This window comes from Gossypium hirsutum, chromosome A11 (assembly GCF_007990345.1).
Source record: "Gossypium hirsutum isolate 1008001.06 chromosome A11, Gossypium_hirsutum_v2.1, whole genome shotgun sequence".
NCBI classification, from domain to species: domain Eukaryota; kingdom Viridiplantae; phylum Streptophyta; class Magnoliopsida; order Malvales; family Malvaceae; genus Gossypium; species Gossypium hirsutum.
In genome coordinates, this window is record NC_053434.1 from 119,137,649 (window position 1) to 119,152,269 (window position 14,621).

Genomic DNA, 14,621 nt, shown 5'->3' on the forward strand with positions numbered 1-14,621 from the left:
TTTAAAAAATATATTTTAATTAAATAATATTTATTTTCTATGATAAATATTATATTATGTTTTATTTTTTAAATTTGAACTTTAAACTATACACAATTTTTAAAAAATCATTTATATGTAACTCAACAGAAATTATGTTCAAAGATTCGTTGTGTCACTAAACAAAGAAAAATGATTTACACAAATAAATAAAAGACAAGAAAATGAAGGTTCTAATGAGCAAACTATTTTATAAGCAATCAGAAAGAATAGTACAGGAAATTCTTAGTATCCTACTTGAAGAAAGCATCGAAAAATATAAAAAGGATGAGAATGAGTACAAAGAAGCATCTTTAAGTTGAACCATTCTTGATGTCAGGTTCCTTGCCTGTCTCAAGGAGAAAACACTTGCACACAACAAGGACATAATGTCCCTTTCTCCATTTGACTTAATCACCTACATTCTCTCATACCCTTTCTGCTAATAGCAATTGTTCAAGTTCTTCTCTTCTTCTCTCCATTTCCTGCATATAAATGTCCATGAGATTATGGTATTTGATGAGAAAATTAGTTCACAGCTGTGATACTTTCACAATATTGGCCTGAAATACCCTACAAATCAATACCATATTGCAAAATCTCCAATATTCTTATCATGTTAAGGTGTTTATTGATAAATTTCTTAAGAGAAATGTTAACCAATGCCGTGTAATTAAGCATCACTTTTTTCTTGAATTCAGTTAAAGTAAGCAATGTATTAAATGTTAGAAAATATCCTTAAAATGAACTGTTCAAGACTCCTGAAAGGTTGTGGGTTCAATATCTTAACAACAATCACTTGTAACGCACGATAAGAATGGGTTCTTACAGTATATCTGTCAACTTAAGAACACTTGATTATAATGTGGTAGGAGAGGTTTGAATATAAAAAAAGAAGCATTCAGAGTATGACTAGACCTCCAATTGATCAAACAAAAGAATACATAAATAAGAAATCATCAAGGCAAGATGTAAACCAAAAGGCCAGCTTTGAACAACTCTCATAGCTTACCTCCAGATCTTGAACTGCTTGTTCCCTTGTAATTTCCTTTTGCTGGCGAGAACATTTGAGAAAGCCAATGCATAAGATTCCCTGACAAATTTATTATCAGTACAATCAAGGAGTAAACATAAACTCAACTCAAAATCACAGTTCTGAAGCCTTTGCTCAATTCCACCCCAAACTATATTTTACCTCCTGTTGTTTAACGTTATATAGAAATTATTCTTTACTTCTAGTATCTAAAATTACAAGCACAAAAGGCAATATCAGGGTCTGATGAACAGTTAGCTTTGACTAAAAATACCAGTAAATCCAATAAGCCCTAATTATAAATCTAAAGATTTGAAATCTAACTTTGGAACAAATTATAACACAAAACTAACAACAAAAAAACACAAAATAGACAAACAATCACGCAACAAAACTAGAGCAAATACAAGAATTTAAAAAAGAAAAAAAAAGATGATAAATAGCAGCAAAGCTAAAAACAAGTAGCAAAAAAATGAAACAAATTAAAACATTATATCAGTTATTCAACGGTATTATTCGGAAGGATGTTCAAAACCAGAATCCACAATAGATCGAAGCAGCTCCAGTTTTAGTAGAAAGTCTCTGAATCCCGAAGTGAATTCCAACATACCCCTACACCACATAAAAAAGCAATGAAACAAATTAAAATAAAATTGCTTTACGCTAAAACTAGCAGATTATATTAGAACATTGTTTTCCTTAAAAATATTTACAATAAGTTAAAAGAAATATTTTAAAATTTGATTATGTATATAATTATATGTATTTGCTTTAATTATATGTCTTGAAATAAAGTTTGTATGCATAAATAACTCCCCATACACAAACTATTTCAATCAGCATAAATCAGATAATTTGTGGCTTCAACATGCTGACTTTACCATAATTTTGTCTAAAATTTACAATCTTTAACATGGCACATCACTAAATTTAAATAGTTGATTTCACAATCATTATATCTACATTTGGACCTTAATAAACCTAGAAATTATCCATGCCAAAACACATTTAATGTGTCCAAGAATCAGACAGTATAATGCAGCCATTAATCAAATTTGAATTTGAATAACATAAGACATACTAGACTCTTCTACAAATGCTGGAAAACTTGTCCTTACCAGGCTGTTTAAACGGCATAAACAAGGTAAAATCATGAGATTTAATCCGGCTTTTACTCATTAATTTTTTTCAAAGTCGAACCGCATCTTTCATGTCCCAAAAATCATAAAATTCAACATGCAGTATCATAAAATTAGTTTGAGCTCCAACCTTTAAATTTTCAAAAGAATATCACATCAAAAATTGGATAGAAATAATATAAAATTTCTTAAAACAAATTCCATATGGACAAACTATATAGAATGTCCCTTCAACTAACTAATGGTTACCTGTATCACTGCCACACCACCAAATAATTTAGCAATCCTTTTGTTAAGTTTTTCCTTCTCATAATCCTGTTCTGCAGCCTGCATTAAAGTAATAATATAACTAATTGCATACTCAATGTCTGCCACGAATATTCATTGGTAATTCATTATTAAAAGTCATCATACGGTTAGGAAAGCTGGTGCAAAGTTTTCGAAGATTGAATTTCAAATGTTACCATGTTACCATGCAATCGGCCCAAAACTAAGCAATTCATGTCCCCAAGTTAGATGGTTGTGGCCAATACATGACTATTTCAGCCCAAAACTCTCTTTCCCTTTTGTCTTTTACAGTTCATTTTTTTCATGAAATAATTTTTGATGTCACGAATTTACGAACTAAAGTTTAAACAACTTTTTTCACTGATATCCAATATTGACTGTTAAATTGACTTAGATTTAAAGTATGTTCTTTTATCTATCAATGAATATTGATTTACTATACCAATCATTGAATTATTACTTGAAGCTTAATGGCAGAACTTTAAAAAAAAAAAACTTAACAATCTAGTAACTTAAATAAAAAATTTTGTATAATTCAGCGATAAAATTATATATGTTTTTAATTTAGTGGTTAAAATAAAACTCAGTGTTGTATTTATAGCAAAAAATTTATGATTATATTATACCAAATTTATATGGAGATTTTGTGACAAATAAATAGTGGATACTCTTGATAACATTAACATGTAGTTTGGCAAACACCTGAGGATATTGTTGTTAATACATTTTTCAAAAAAAATAGATATTTCTTAGTGCCAACTTTTAGATGCTTATATTTTGAAATATTAATAAAATTACAATTTAATTTTCAATATTCTTTAATAATTATATACTAGAATTTTACTGTTAAAATAATCATAAAAACTTGAATTTAAACGTATATTAAATCTGATTGTAGATAGCAATAGAAATCATGTAACATTAAATCTGATTAATGCGTTAGATATTGTTCATCATTTTCATATAATAAACTGCAAATTTTGAAGTGCCAATAAATAAGTTCAGATGAAAGCATAAAAACTTACAAATACCCTTCCATTCAAAGGAACCTTTCAAAAGGAAAGGCAACCAAAATAGAAGGTAAGATGGTTATGAGAAAAGGGAAATTTAATAATCAACTAAATCAATTGTCCAGAGAAAAAAAATCCTGAGGTAGTTCAAAATCAGAGTATAATTTCAGGTCAAGTAATTATTAAAAAAATAATCAAATTAGTATATAAAAGTACATACCTTCACGTTTGCGTGCTTCCTCTTATTCTCTCCTCTTTAGACCTCACATAGAATATTTTCTTCCTCTTGATATCCCTTTCCTGCTTCCAGGCCTGAATAATTTTCTAACATGCGTGCCAACCTATTCTTCTCTTTCAAGTCCCCATCATGATGCTGCCTACTCAACTCAACTTCCAGCTACAACATAGAAAAACAGAATTACGAATGATTATATCAAAAAGGTTGACAATGGCAAAAATACAAAACAAAACAGAACCTCTCATAAAGAAAGACTGCGACATATAAACGCTGCTCTTCCCTTCAAGATATGGAAATGCAAATGAAGATAGAACATCTGTTGAGGCAGACTTAAGATAACAAATCAAAGTCTTTGATATGTTTATAAAACATGAAAGGTCATATGTTACAAGACCTGGAAAGAGAAGCACTCAAAACAAAGTACTTCTTTCAACTGCAAAACAAGGAATTAAAATTTTACCTGTTGTTCACGTTCATGAAGCACCTTCTCTTCTAGCAGTCGTCGTTGAAAAGCGGCTTCAATCAAAGGTGCTGCTTCCTCTCTCTTAGCTCTTTCCATATGGTTCATTGTTTTCGCAACCTTTTGTAGTCTCTTCTCCTGTTCCTGCCTCTCCTTTAGCTGCTCACTCATCGCCTGCTCAAGCAAGGTTTGCTTTGTTAATTTCTCCTGGACGCATGCATAGTCAGAACTTAAATAAAAAATAAAAATAAAGAACAGCTTATAGGAGTCGGAAACTTAATGAAAATAAATGGCTGTTCACCCCATCTAAAATTGGCTTCCTTTTCCCTCTTTTCAAATGCTTTTCAGTTTCCTGTAGAAACACCTGTGCTTCTTCAAACTCCTGCTCCTCTATTTCCTTACAGATTCTTTCAGCTCGCTGTTGCTCAAATACAGCAGCAAGCCTCTTTTTCAAGTGCCTATAAAATTCCTACCAAGGATGACAATCTAGAAAGAACTATTGATATGAACTCATGAGAGCAAGTTTTGATTAGGCTAGGGTTCAAGAGTCTTCACATTTATCTATTTTAACTATAACATTTAAGCTTTTATAGTTTAACTCAGGGACAATACCATTTCAAGTATTTATCATCACACTTATTCAAACTCAACATCTTTATTAAAAGGCAGACTCAACATACCAAACAGTTTAACCTCAAATTTGCATTGGTTCAGATGTCTTTACTCACATCTTTATTGACAGGTTTTATGGAGACTAATTGTTCTGCTTCAAAGGACAAATAGAAAGTACTCAATTTATCACGTAGACTACATTACTTCAAAGGACCCAGAATTGAATACAAATAGAATCGCATGAAATTCAAAGAAAACATACAGTAGAACCTTGGGGGGAACAAATAAGCAAGAGAACAGACACATATGTACCATTGTTGGAGACTAATTGTTCTACTCCAAAGGTCTTGCACTGGGAAAGTGGGCGGCGGCCGCAAGTGCAGGTTTTGGAGTGGACCTAGAAGATGCTGATTTTGCTGAAATGTTGGAGAGCATCGACTGACACTTCTCCTGCTGCTGTTTAAATCTATCTAACTTCTCTTGTAATGCCATCACTCAAGACCTTAACCTTCACAACTCAACAAAAGAAAGAAAAATCAAAGCTGAAAATCAGAAAAGCTTGTCAATAGAACTACCCAAAATCGCTAAATCTTAAGAATATTTCTTTACTTTTCCCAGCTTTTGAGATTTTCTATCCAACTTTAATTTCGAGTTAAAACACTTCAAATCGCTGAATCTTAAGAAAATAACCTTGGTAGTTGGTAAGGGATTTCAACGAGCTTTCGGCTTCAATTTCCGTTTAGATGACTGTCCCTTTGATAAAAGGTTGAGGAGAGAATGAGAGTCCTGTTAAATAATAAGCGAAAACGCAGAAGAAGAGGGAGTAACGAGCGGGTAACAAAAAATAGGGGATTTTGATTTTCTCTGTTTGCGGCGTTTCCACTAAAAACGCCAGTATAGCTTAACTTTTCACAGTATAGTTTAAATTTTTGTGGCCTTTTGTCTAAAAACGTCACTATTGCTTAATTTTAATTTTTTTTTATTTTTAACATTTTTTTCTATTCTTTTTCTTTTAAAATTTTTAACATATTTTTGTGGCGTTTCGTCTAAAAACGCCACTATTGCTTAATTTTAATTTTTTTTATTTTTAACATATTTTTTTCTATTCTTTTTCTTTCAAAATTTTTAACATATTTTTGTGGTGTTTTGTCTAAAACGTCACTATTGCTTAATTTTAATTTTTTTTATTTTTAACAAAAAATTAGGGATTTTGATTTTCTCTTTTTTGCTGTAGTGGTTTAATGTGTAATTGTAGACGTGAAATTCTAATTGTGGTTTAAATGTATAGTTGAAACTTTAATTTTGATTTAATCATACACATTTAAAAAAATAAATACATCAATATATTTTTATATTGAATAAATATAAATATTTATGTATCCATGCAATATATAAATCTAAAATGATGTTATATCAATAATTGTGTAAAAAAACGAAAAAACGTGAAGACACAAATATATATTTTAAAAAGAAAATGAGTTACAATTAAAAAACATGGAGACACAAATGAGTGCAGAGAATTTTCGTTCGTATAAATAAATATATATTTTAATTAATCAGTATAGATAAATATTAAAATAGTATAAACAAAAAACTATTAATAAAATTTAAAGGTAAACTTATCATTTAAAACGTTTTCCACAAATCCCTTCAATCCATTAAACAATATAACACTTATTAATATATAAAAAATATTTTTTTATCAAAATCAAGATATCTATTATCGATAATAATAATTAATTATAGGGTTTAGGATTTAATTATTGAATATGATTCACTTGATTAACATACTATATATATACCCATGGCCATTAAACCTTAAACCATAAAACCTTAAATCATAGACCTTAAACCTTAAATATTAAACCGTAAACCAAAAAATAAATTTAATCAATATTAAGTATTGCTTCCATTATTTATTATGAACATAAGCTTTTACATTAATATATATGTATATACACATCAACATCCATGTGATGTTTTTAGGGGTTTAGGGTTTTAAAAGTTATAATTTAGGGTTTAAGGTTTTTAAGATTTAGAGGTTTAGTGTTTTAGGGGTTATAGATTAGTGTTTATGATTTTTTGGGTTTAAAGGGTTATATGACTTTTAGCGGCGTTTTACCAAAAGCGCCGCTAATGCTCCGACTTTTAACGGTGTTTTACCAAAAGCGCTGCTATTGCTCTGTTTTTAGCGGCGATTTTAGTAAAATGCCGCTATTGCTCTGTGTTTTACAATTTTTGCGGCGTTTTTTGATAAAACGCCGCTAAAGCCCTATTTTCCTATAGTGAAGTTTAAATTAATTATTAGACCTCTAATGACACAGTTTTATCAATTTGGGTTTCAAATGTGATAAAAGCTAGCATTGAAACTAAAACTAAAATTGATAAAAAAACATAAAAATACTTTTAAACTATTTAAGAACAAGCTTGTTAAATATACAGGAGAACCTAATTTAACATTTCAAACTACGATAGATCATGCTTCACCACCCTACAATTACATACAAGGATTGTCATCGTTTTATAGGGTGGGGGTATACCTACTTTCTGGTCGAACCTCAATGGGTCTTTGTCGAACTCCAACATCCTGAGAGGCAACAACTTACAGATCAGTTGCAAGAGATGGATGGGATATGGCAAGTGAGGATTGGAATAGGATCAGGAAATGCAAAGGTCTTCAATGAATAAGACATTTTCTTTGAATTAATTCATTTTAAGGGACGTTTGTTAGCGAATGAGGAGAGAGCTTGATGACATGTGACAACTGACACTAGTTACTCAAGATGTGAGCAGTTTGAGGCAACCATACAAGTTTTGAGGGATTTTTCTTTTATTTGTTGGGGCGTAGACTGATCGACTTTGTTTCCTATTATTTGTTGATGTCTTTGGAAGTGTCGTAATACTTTTGTGTTTAAAGATGCAAGTAACAGCAATGGGGAAGTTGTAATGTCTAGTCTATCCTGGGCTAAAAGTTCAACTCACATGGGGTCTTCTAATATTTTTGTTACAATGATCTCCAGAGCTGCAAAGCAATGTTGACATCCCAAGGAAGGTTGGGTTAAGCTTAATTCGAATGAGACAACCGACATTAATATTGGTGTCACGACGATTGAAGGGGTTCTAAGGGATGTGAATTCAAATTGGAGTTTACCTCGTACCATGCCTCATGATTTGTTGAAAATGTGTCCGTGCTTTTATTGCTGTCAATTATAATTATAGTAGTAATTATTATTATTATTTCAGGTTGAAAATCAAATATATTTGTGGAATACTTCTCTATGAGCTCCTTAGAATCGAAAAGATCGTTCTTGCGAATGCATTTTCACTGCAGCTCAGTCAACAAAAGACAGGTTCTACTGTACCCTTATAAAATTTCTCTCTTTGTAAGATCTAAATGTTGGGTTTGATGATTATGAAATCAAGGCTGCTCATTACCTAACTGATTGGTTATCTAAATGTCTATTGTATCTATATATATATTTTGTGTGTGTAATGATGTCTTGTTTGATCATACTTGTGTTGCTTTTCCTCCTGAACCTTGCATCTTCAGATATCAATCAGGGTCAGTTCAGTTTCAAAGGTTACTTGCAGGCGTAGATTCAAGTGGGTTCTTTAAACTAATTTTACAACCCATACAAAAGGTCACATCTTCTACAAGAATCCAATCCAATTCAAGAACTCCACGGATGGTAGTGTTTTCTCTTTTTCCACCACTTTTATTTTTGCAATTGTACCGGAATTCCCAACTTTGAGTTAATGCATTGATTTTCTCAGCCAATTTGAAGCAGTTAATGGCACTAATCTCATCACAACCCACTAAATTGCATACTTTTGATGGACTTGCAACTACTTCAAGTCAAGAACAACCATCTATATTCACAGCTGCTATACTTGTTGGTAGCTCAGGCAACGATTTAAGCATCTTGCAATCTGACAATTTAAGCAATTTGAGCCTGGAAAGTTTGAGTAAGAGCCAAAGGAATGGTGATGAAATTCTTACCACTAAGATCAAGACGTATCAAAGAGGATATACCAGAAATATCACCATGAATATCTGCTTCACTAAGAGTGCACATGTTGCAATTTGACAATATAAGATATTCAAGCTTGGATAGTCGAGTAAGAATGCAGGTATGCTGATGAAATTGTTATCACTAAGATCAAGATGCCTCAGAGGATAGATCAGAAATATAACTATGAGTATTTTCTTTACCAAGAGTGCACATGTTGCAATTTGATAATGCAAGCAATTTAAGCTTTGAGAGTCGAGTAAGAGATGCAGGTATGCTTATGAAATTGTTACCACTAAGATCGAGATGACTCAAAGAGGATAGATCAGAAATATCACTATGATTATCTGCTTCACCAAGAGTGCATATGTTGCAATTTGACAATATAAGATTTCCAAGCTTTTAGAGTCGAGTAAGAGATGCAGGTATGCTGATGAAATTGTTACCACTAAGATCAGGATGCCACAAAGAGGATAGACCAGAAATATGACGTGGAATATCTCTGTTAAGCGCCTTGGCGTAGGATCTAGTCACAGGTCTAGACAAGAAAGAATTCTTGCTTCGACCTATGGTTACTCAAAAGGCAGATTCGTCCTTGACTGAACCCCATTCCCCAAACTAACGTTTGTGATGAAAATAAACTTCTTGGTTTATTTTATATTGGCAGCCTTTTTATAGGTTGTTAATTACAAAGGGAAAGTCCTAATCTAATTCCTAATTTAAAGTCCAAATAGAATTTTTAATTTAAAGTCCTAATAGAATTCTTAATTTAAAGTTTATAAAAAACCTAGTAAAATTAAAACTCCTAAAGAAATTAAATAAATGTAAAACTCTAATTCCTATTCCTTCTTTGATATTATTTTCTAATGAAAACATCTATATCATTACTTCCCTTCTCGGAATTGAGCTTGTCCTCAAGCTCAAATTCAGGATAAGCTACTCGAAAACTATCAATTGGTTCCCAAGTGGCATCTTCTTGGGGACATCCTCCCCATTGCACTAATAGTTCCCGTTGACCTCGATTAAGCCTAGTATTAATAATAGCTTGTGGAGTAGGTAAGGCCTTGCCATCATATACTAAGGGCAAGTCTCCTACCGCATCTAGTTGAGGTCCTTTGTATTCTTTGAGGAAAGAAACATCGAATACATCATGTATTCTGCTACCTGTAGGTAATTCAAGCTGATAGGCCACTGTTCTTATTTTGTTCAAGACCTTAAAAGGACCAAAATATTTTGGCAACAACTTGTGATGTTTCTGTTTAGTTATCGTCAATTGTCGATATTGTTGAAGCCATAACCAAACCCAATCCTCGACTTTAAAATTCAACTCTCTGTGCCCCAAATCATAAGTGTTCTTCATTTGTTGCTGAGCTTGCAAGAGTCTATCCCGAGAATTTTGTAAAAGTGCATCCCTATCTTGTAGAGCTTTATCCACAGCTTCAATCCTTGTAGAACCAGCTGAATAGGAGAGAAATCGAGGTGGATCCCTACCGTATACTAATTGGAAAGGGGTGGCTAGGGAAGTGTGATATGGGGTGTTGTAGCAATACTTAGCTCATGGAACCCAATCGACCCACTATCGTGGACGATCATTAGAGAGGCATCGTAGGTACAATTCTATTGTTCGGTTAACTACCTCCATTTGACCATCAAATTGGGGATGGTATGCTGAAGAAAAAGCGAGCTTAGAACCACTTTGACGAAATAATTCCTTCCAAAACAGGCTGAGGAAAACTTTATCACGGTCAGAAACTATGGATTTTGGCAAGCCATGAAGTCGGAATACCTCTGCAAAGAAGACGGTAGCAATAGATATAGCAGTAAACTAATGGGACAAGGGTAAAAAATGAGCGTACTTCGAGAGTCCGTCCACAACCACTATAAGTACCGATTTCCCTTTTACTTTGGGTAGACCCTCTACGAAATCCATAGAGATATCAGCCCAAACGTGTTGTGGTATTGGAAGAGGTTGAAGTAAACCAGCAGGTTGTAAATTTTTCCATTTGTGGCATTGGCATACTGAACAATGTTGCACAAATTCTAAGGTTTCAAGCTTCACTCCTTTCCAAAAAAAATCTTGACGAAGATGATGCAATGTTTTCAATCCCCCTTCATGTGCCATAGCATCTATAGAGGAAATAATAGTGGGAATAATTGGTGAGGTAGGTAAAAGGTACAACCTCCATTTGAAGAAAATCAACCTATCTTGTAATACCCACTCGGACCCTAATTTTCCTTGTAGAATTTGTTGTTGGAGTTATGATAATTCTGGGGAAGCTTCTATTTCTTGTCTGATGGCTTTAAGAATTTCAACTCGAGGGAATGAAACATTCATGAGGTGTAGTAAGTCTTCGTCTTTTCTAATAAAGCATTTGCAGCTCTATTCAACTTCCCTGCTTTATACTCCACTCGGAAATCAAACCCCATTAACTTGCTGATCCAATGCTGTTGTGGGGATGTTGTAAGTCGTTGGTCTAACAAGTACTTAAGACTGAAGTGATCAGTATGGATGAGGAAGTGCCTTCCCCAAAGATAGGGCTGCCAATGAGTCACTACCTTTGCCAAACCAATTAATTCATGTTCGTAGGCCGCCAACTTAAGGTGTCGATTTGCAATCTTGCAACTGAAAATGCAATAGGGTGTCCCTTTTGTTGTAATACGGTTTCAAATCTGCTATCTGAAGTATCACATTCTACCATAAATTCCTCCTCAAAGTTGGGTAATTGAAAGACTAGGGCTACTGAAAGAAATGTTTTTAATTGGGTGAAAGCAACATCAGCTTCCATAGTCCAGTTGAAGCATTTTTCTTTAGAAGAGATGTTAAGGGTGTAGCCACTTGTCCATAATTTTTAATGAATTTTCTGTAATATCCTGCCAGCCTAAGAAAGCCTCGTAGAGCCTTGGTAGTTTTAAGAGTCGCCAATAGGTGACATCTTTAATTCTAGTGTGATCAACCTCAACTCCTTCACCATGGATGACATGACCGAGGTAGGTTACCTGTGACTCTCCAAAGAAACACTTGGATTTCTTTAAGAACAACATGTTATCCCTTAAGAGTTCAAAAACTAATCTTACATGATGTATATGTTCAATCCATGTTTTGCTATAAACTAATATGTCATCAAAGAAGACTAAAACAAACTTACGCAAATAAGGGCGAAAAATGTCATTCATCAAACTCTGAAATATGGAAAGGGCATTGGTAAACCCAAATGGCATAATAAGAAATTCAAAGTGTCCATGGTGGGTTCGGAAGGCTGCCTTTTCCACATCTATAGTTGCCATTCTAATTTGAAAATATCCCGACCGTAAATCCAATTTTGTAAAATATTTTGCCCCATGAAGTTCGTCCAACAATTCATCAACTACAGGAATCGGATATTTGTCTTTAATAGAGCAAGCATTAAGCTCTCGATAATCAATGCAAAAACGCCATGACCCGTCATGTTTCTTTACCAAGAGTACTGGAGAAGAGAATGGTGATCTACTGGGTCGAATGATTCTTTGTTGTAACATTTGATCACACTGCTTTTCAATTTCATCCTTTTGAAAATGTGGATATCGATAAGGCCTAACTACAATAGGTCTCGTTCCTGGTTTAAGAGTTATTCGATGGTTACATTTGCGGTTAGGAGGTAACCCAGACGGTTCTGGGTGCTGCCCTTACCATAGTATCTTCTTTTTGTTTACTACAAATTGCATAGTTAAGGAGCTGAAATCCCATAATATTGGACCAAGGGTACATAACCATTTAACCCCCCAAATCATATCAAACCCTTCTAATGGTATTGTATAAAAATCGGCTTGAAAATTGTCATTGGCCACAACGAACTGTACTGATTTACAAATGCCTATGCTAGGAACCCGTTCTCTATTTGCCACATATACTTGCAACCCAGATTTCTTTTGTATTTTCAGTCCCAATCTTGGCATTAGACCTTCACGTAGAAAGTTATGTGTACTGCCCGAATCAACAAGAACTAACACTGTTTTTCTTGACACCTTTGCTGTTAGTTGCATAGTAGATGAATTGCAAGTTCTTCCAATGGCATGTAAAGAAATTTCAAGATCATCTACCTCATCATCTTGCTCATATTCAATATCTAGTACTTCTATCCAAAATAGCCTTTTACATCTGTGTCCCATAGAGTAAGACTCGTCACAATTATAACACAATCCCTTAGCCCTTCTTTCTGTCATTTCTGCTCGTGTCAATCGCTTGATAAATGGTGCAGAAGAACCTATTTTGCTGTTATTCCCCATTGGTTTCGTTGTTTGTCCTCCTCCCTTTTCAAAGCTCTTAGTTGTTGGAATAATTCAAGTGCTACCAGCATTTTGGGAAGCTGACCAGTTTAGACTGGTTTGAGATAAAATCTTGGAAGAGACTTTTTGTTTACGTTCCAAAGCTCGAGCTATATTCATTGCAACTCCAAGGTTTTCTGGTTGTTGCATTTCAATATCAATTCTTAGTTCCTCTACTAATTCAGCAGTAAAAAGGTTTACTTGTTGCCGAGGTTTAAGATCAGTAGTCCTAGCAAGTAGTGATTGAAATTGGCATTGATATTCTTCTACCGTCCCAGTTTGTCTCAGGTTTACAAGTTCCCTCAAGGGGTTATTACTCATAGGTGGTCCAGACCTGACATGACAACACTCTCTGAAGCATTCCCAATCCAGATTTGCCTCCTCTTCTTCGATTTGATCAAACCACATTTGTGCCTCTCCTAAAAGATGGAATGAAGCTAGGCCAACTTTGTCTTCTTCGTTGGTCCGTTCATTGCCAAAAAAATTTTCGCATCTTTTTAACCATCCTAAAGGATCTCCAACACCACCATAAGTGGGAAATTCCATCTTAGAGTATCATGGCACCATGCCCCAATCGTGTTGCGAATCTGAATTTTTTTTCTTGCCTCCACTGCTACCCTATTCTTCATTATTCTTTTCTGAATCCCCTTTCGTTGTCTTTTGGACCGAAAGAGAAAACATCGCCATCTGCTCCTTTAATGCTTGTTGCATTGTAGCCATTTGTTCCATGAATGCCTCCAGCTTAGCTGTCAAAGTTTTTTCATCACCCATGACAGCTGACTCCGATACCAAGTTGTTAAGCGCCTTGGCGTAGGATCTAGTCACAGGTCTAGACGAGAAAGAATTCTTGCTTCGACCTCTGGTTACTCAAAAGGCAAATTCGTCCTTGACTGAACCCCATTCCCCAAACTAACGTTTGTGATGAAAATAAACTGCTTGCTTTATTTTATATTGGCAGCCTTTTTATAGGTTGTTAATTACAAAGGGAAAGTCCTAATCTAATTCCTAATTTAAAGTCCAAATAGAATTCTTAATTTAAAGTCCTAATAGAATTCTTAACTTAAAGTTAGCTAAAACTCCAAAAGAAATTAAATAAATGTAAAACTCTAATTCCTATTCCTTCTCTGATATTGTTTTCCAATGAAAACATCTATATCAATCTCATTCACAAAGATTGTAGTCCCTTAGTTTTAGCTCTCTTAAAGAACTCAAACCTGACAACAAAGGCAACATCCGAGCCATGGGATTTGTCCTCCCTTGGATTACCCTGAAAAGAGAAGGCAAATTTGGTAGTAACTTATATGATGGTCCCTTGTGCCCATTGAAAGAAAGAACTTTAAGATTTTTAAATTGAAAAATGAAGGATGGTGGTTCTGTTATAGTTGTTTCACTCAAGTTGAGCTCTTCCAAAATCTTTGTTTGCTGCAAATTCTCCGATAAATTTTCCACTCTATAACAACCGAAAAGATCAAGAGTTTTTAGACGTTCCATTTTCCCATCAGTCTCCGGAA

The 14,621-nt window shown here is 33.9% G+C and overlaps 2 protein-coding genes across 2 annotated transcripts; both read right to left on the reverse strand.

The window, feature by feature from the left end:
• Positions 1 to 204: 204 nt before the first annotated feature.
• LOC107962766 (uncharacterized) lies at positions 205 to 8,874 on the reverse strand. The gene is made up of 11 exons (XM_041082201.1): positions 8,799 to 8,874; positions 8,533 to 8,644; positions 8,313 to 8,342; positions 7,304 to 7,385; positions 5,111 to 5,268; positions 4,488 to 4,644; positions 4,187 to 4,393; positions 3,709 to 3,885; positions 2,440 to 2,517; positions 1,031 to 1,663; positions 205 to 503 (listed from the first exon to the last, which is right to left on the reverse strand). Exons 1-8 carry the CDS (start codon positions 8,872 to 8,874, stop codon positions 3,745 to 3,747), a joined length of 963 nt encoding a protein of 320 aa, XP_040938135.1. The 3' UTR covers positions 205 to 503; positions 1,031 to 1,663; positions 2,440 to 2,517; positions 3,709 to 3,744.
• Positions 8,875 to 13,125: 4,251 nt separating this feature from the next.
• LOC107954811 (uncharacterized) lies at positions 13,126 to 13,656 on the reverse strand. The gene has a single exon (XM_016890495.1). It carries the CDS (start codon positions 13,654 to 13,656, stop codon positions 13,126 to 13,128), a length of 531 nt encoding a protein of 176 aa, XP_016745984.1.
• Between the last annotated feature and the right edge of the window lie 965 nt (positions 13,657 to 14,621).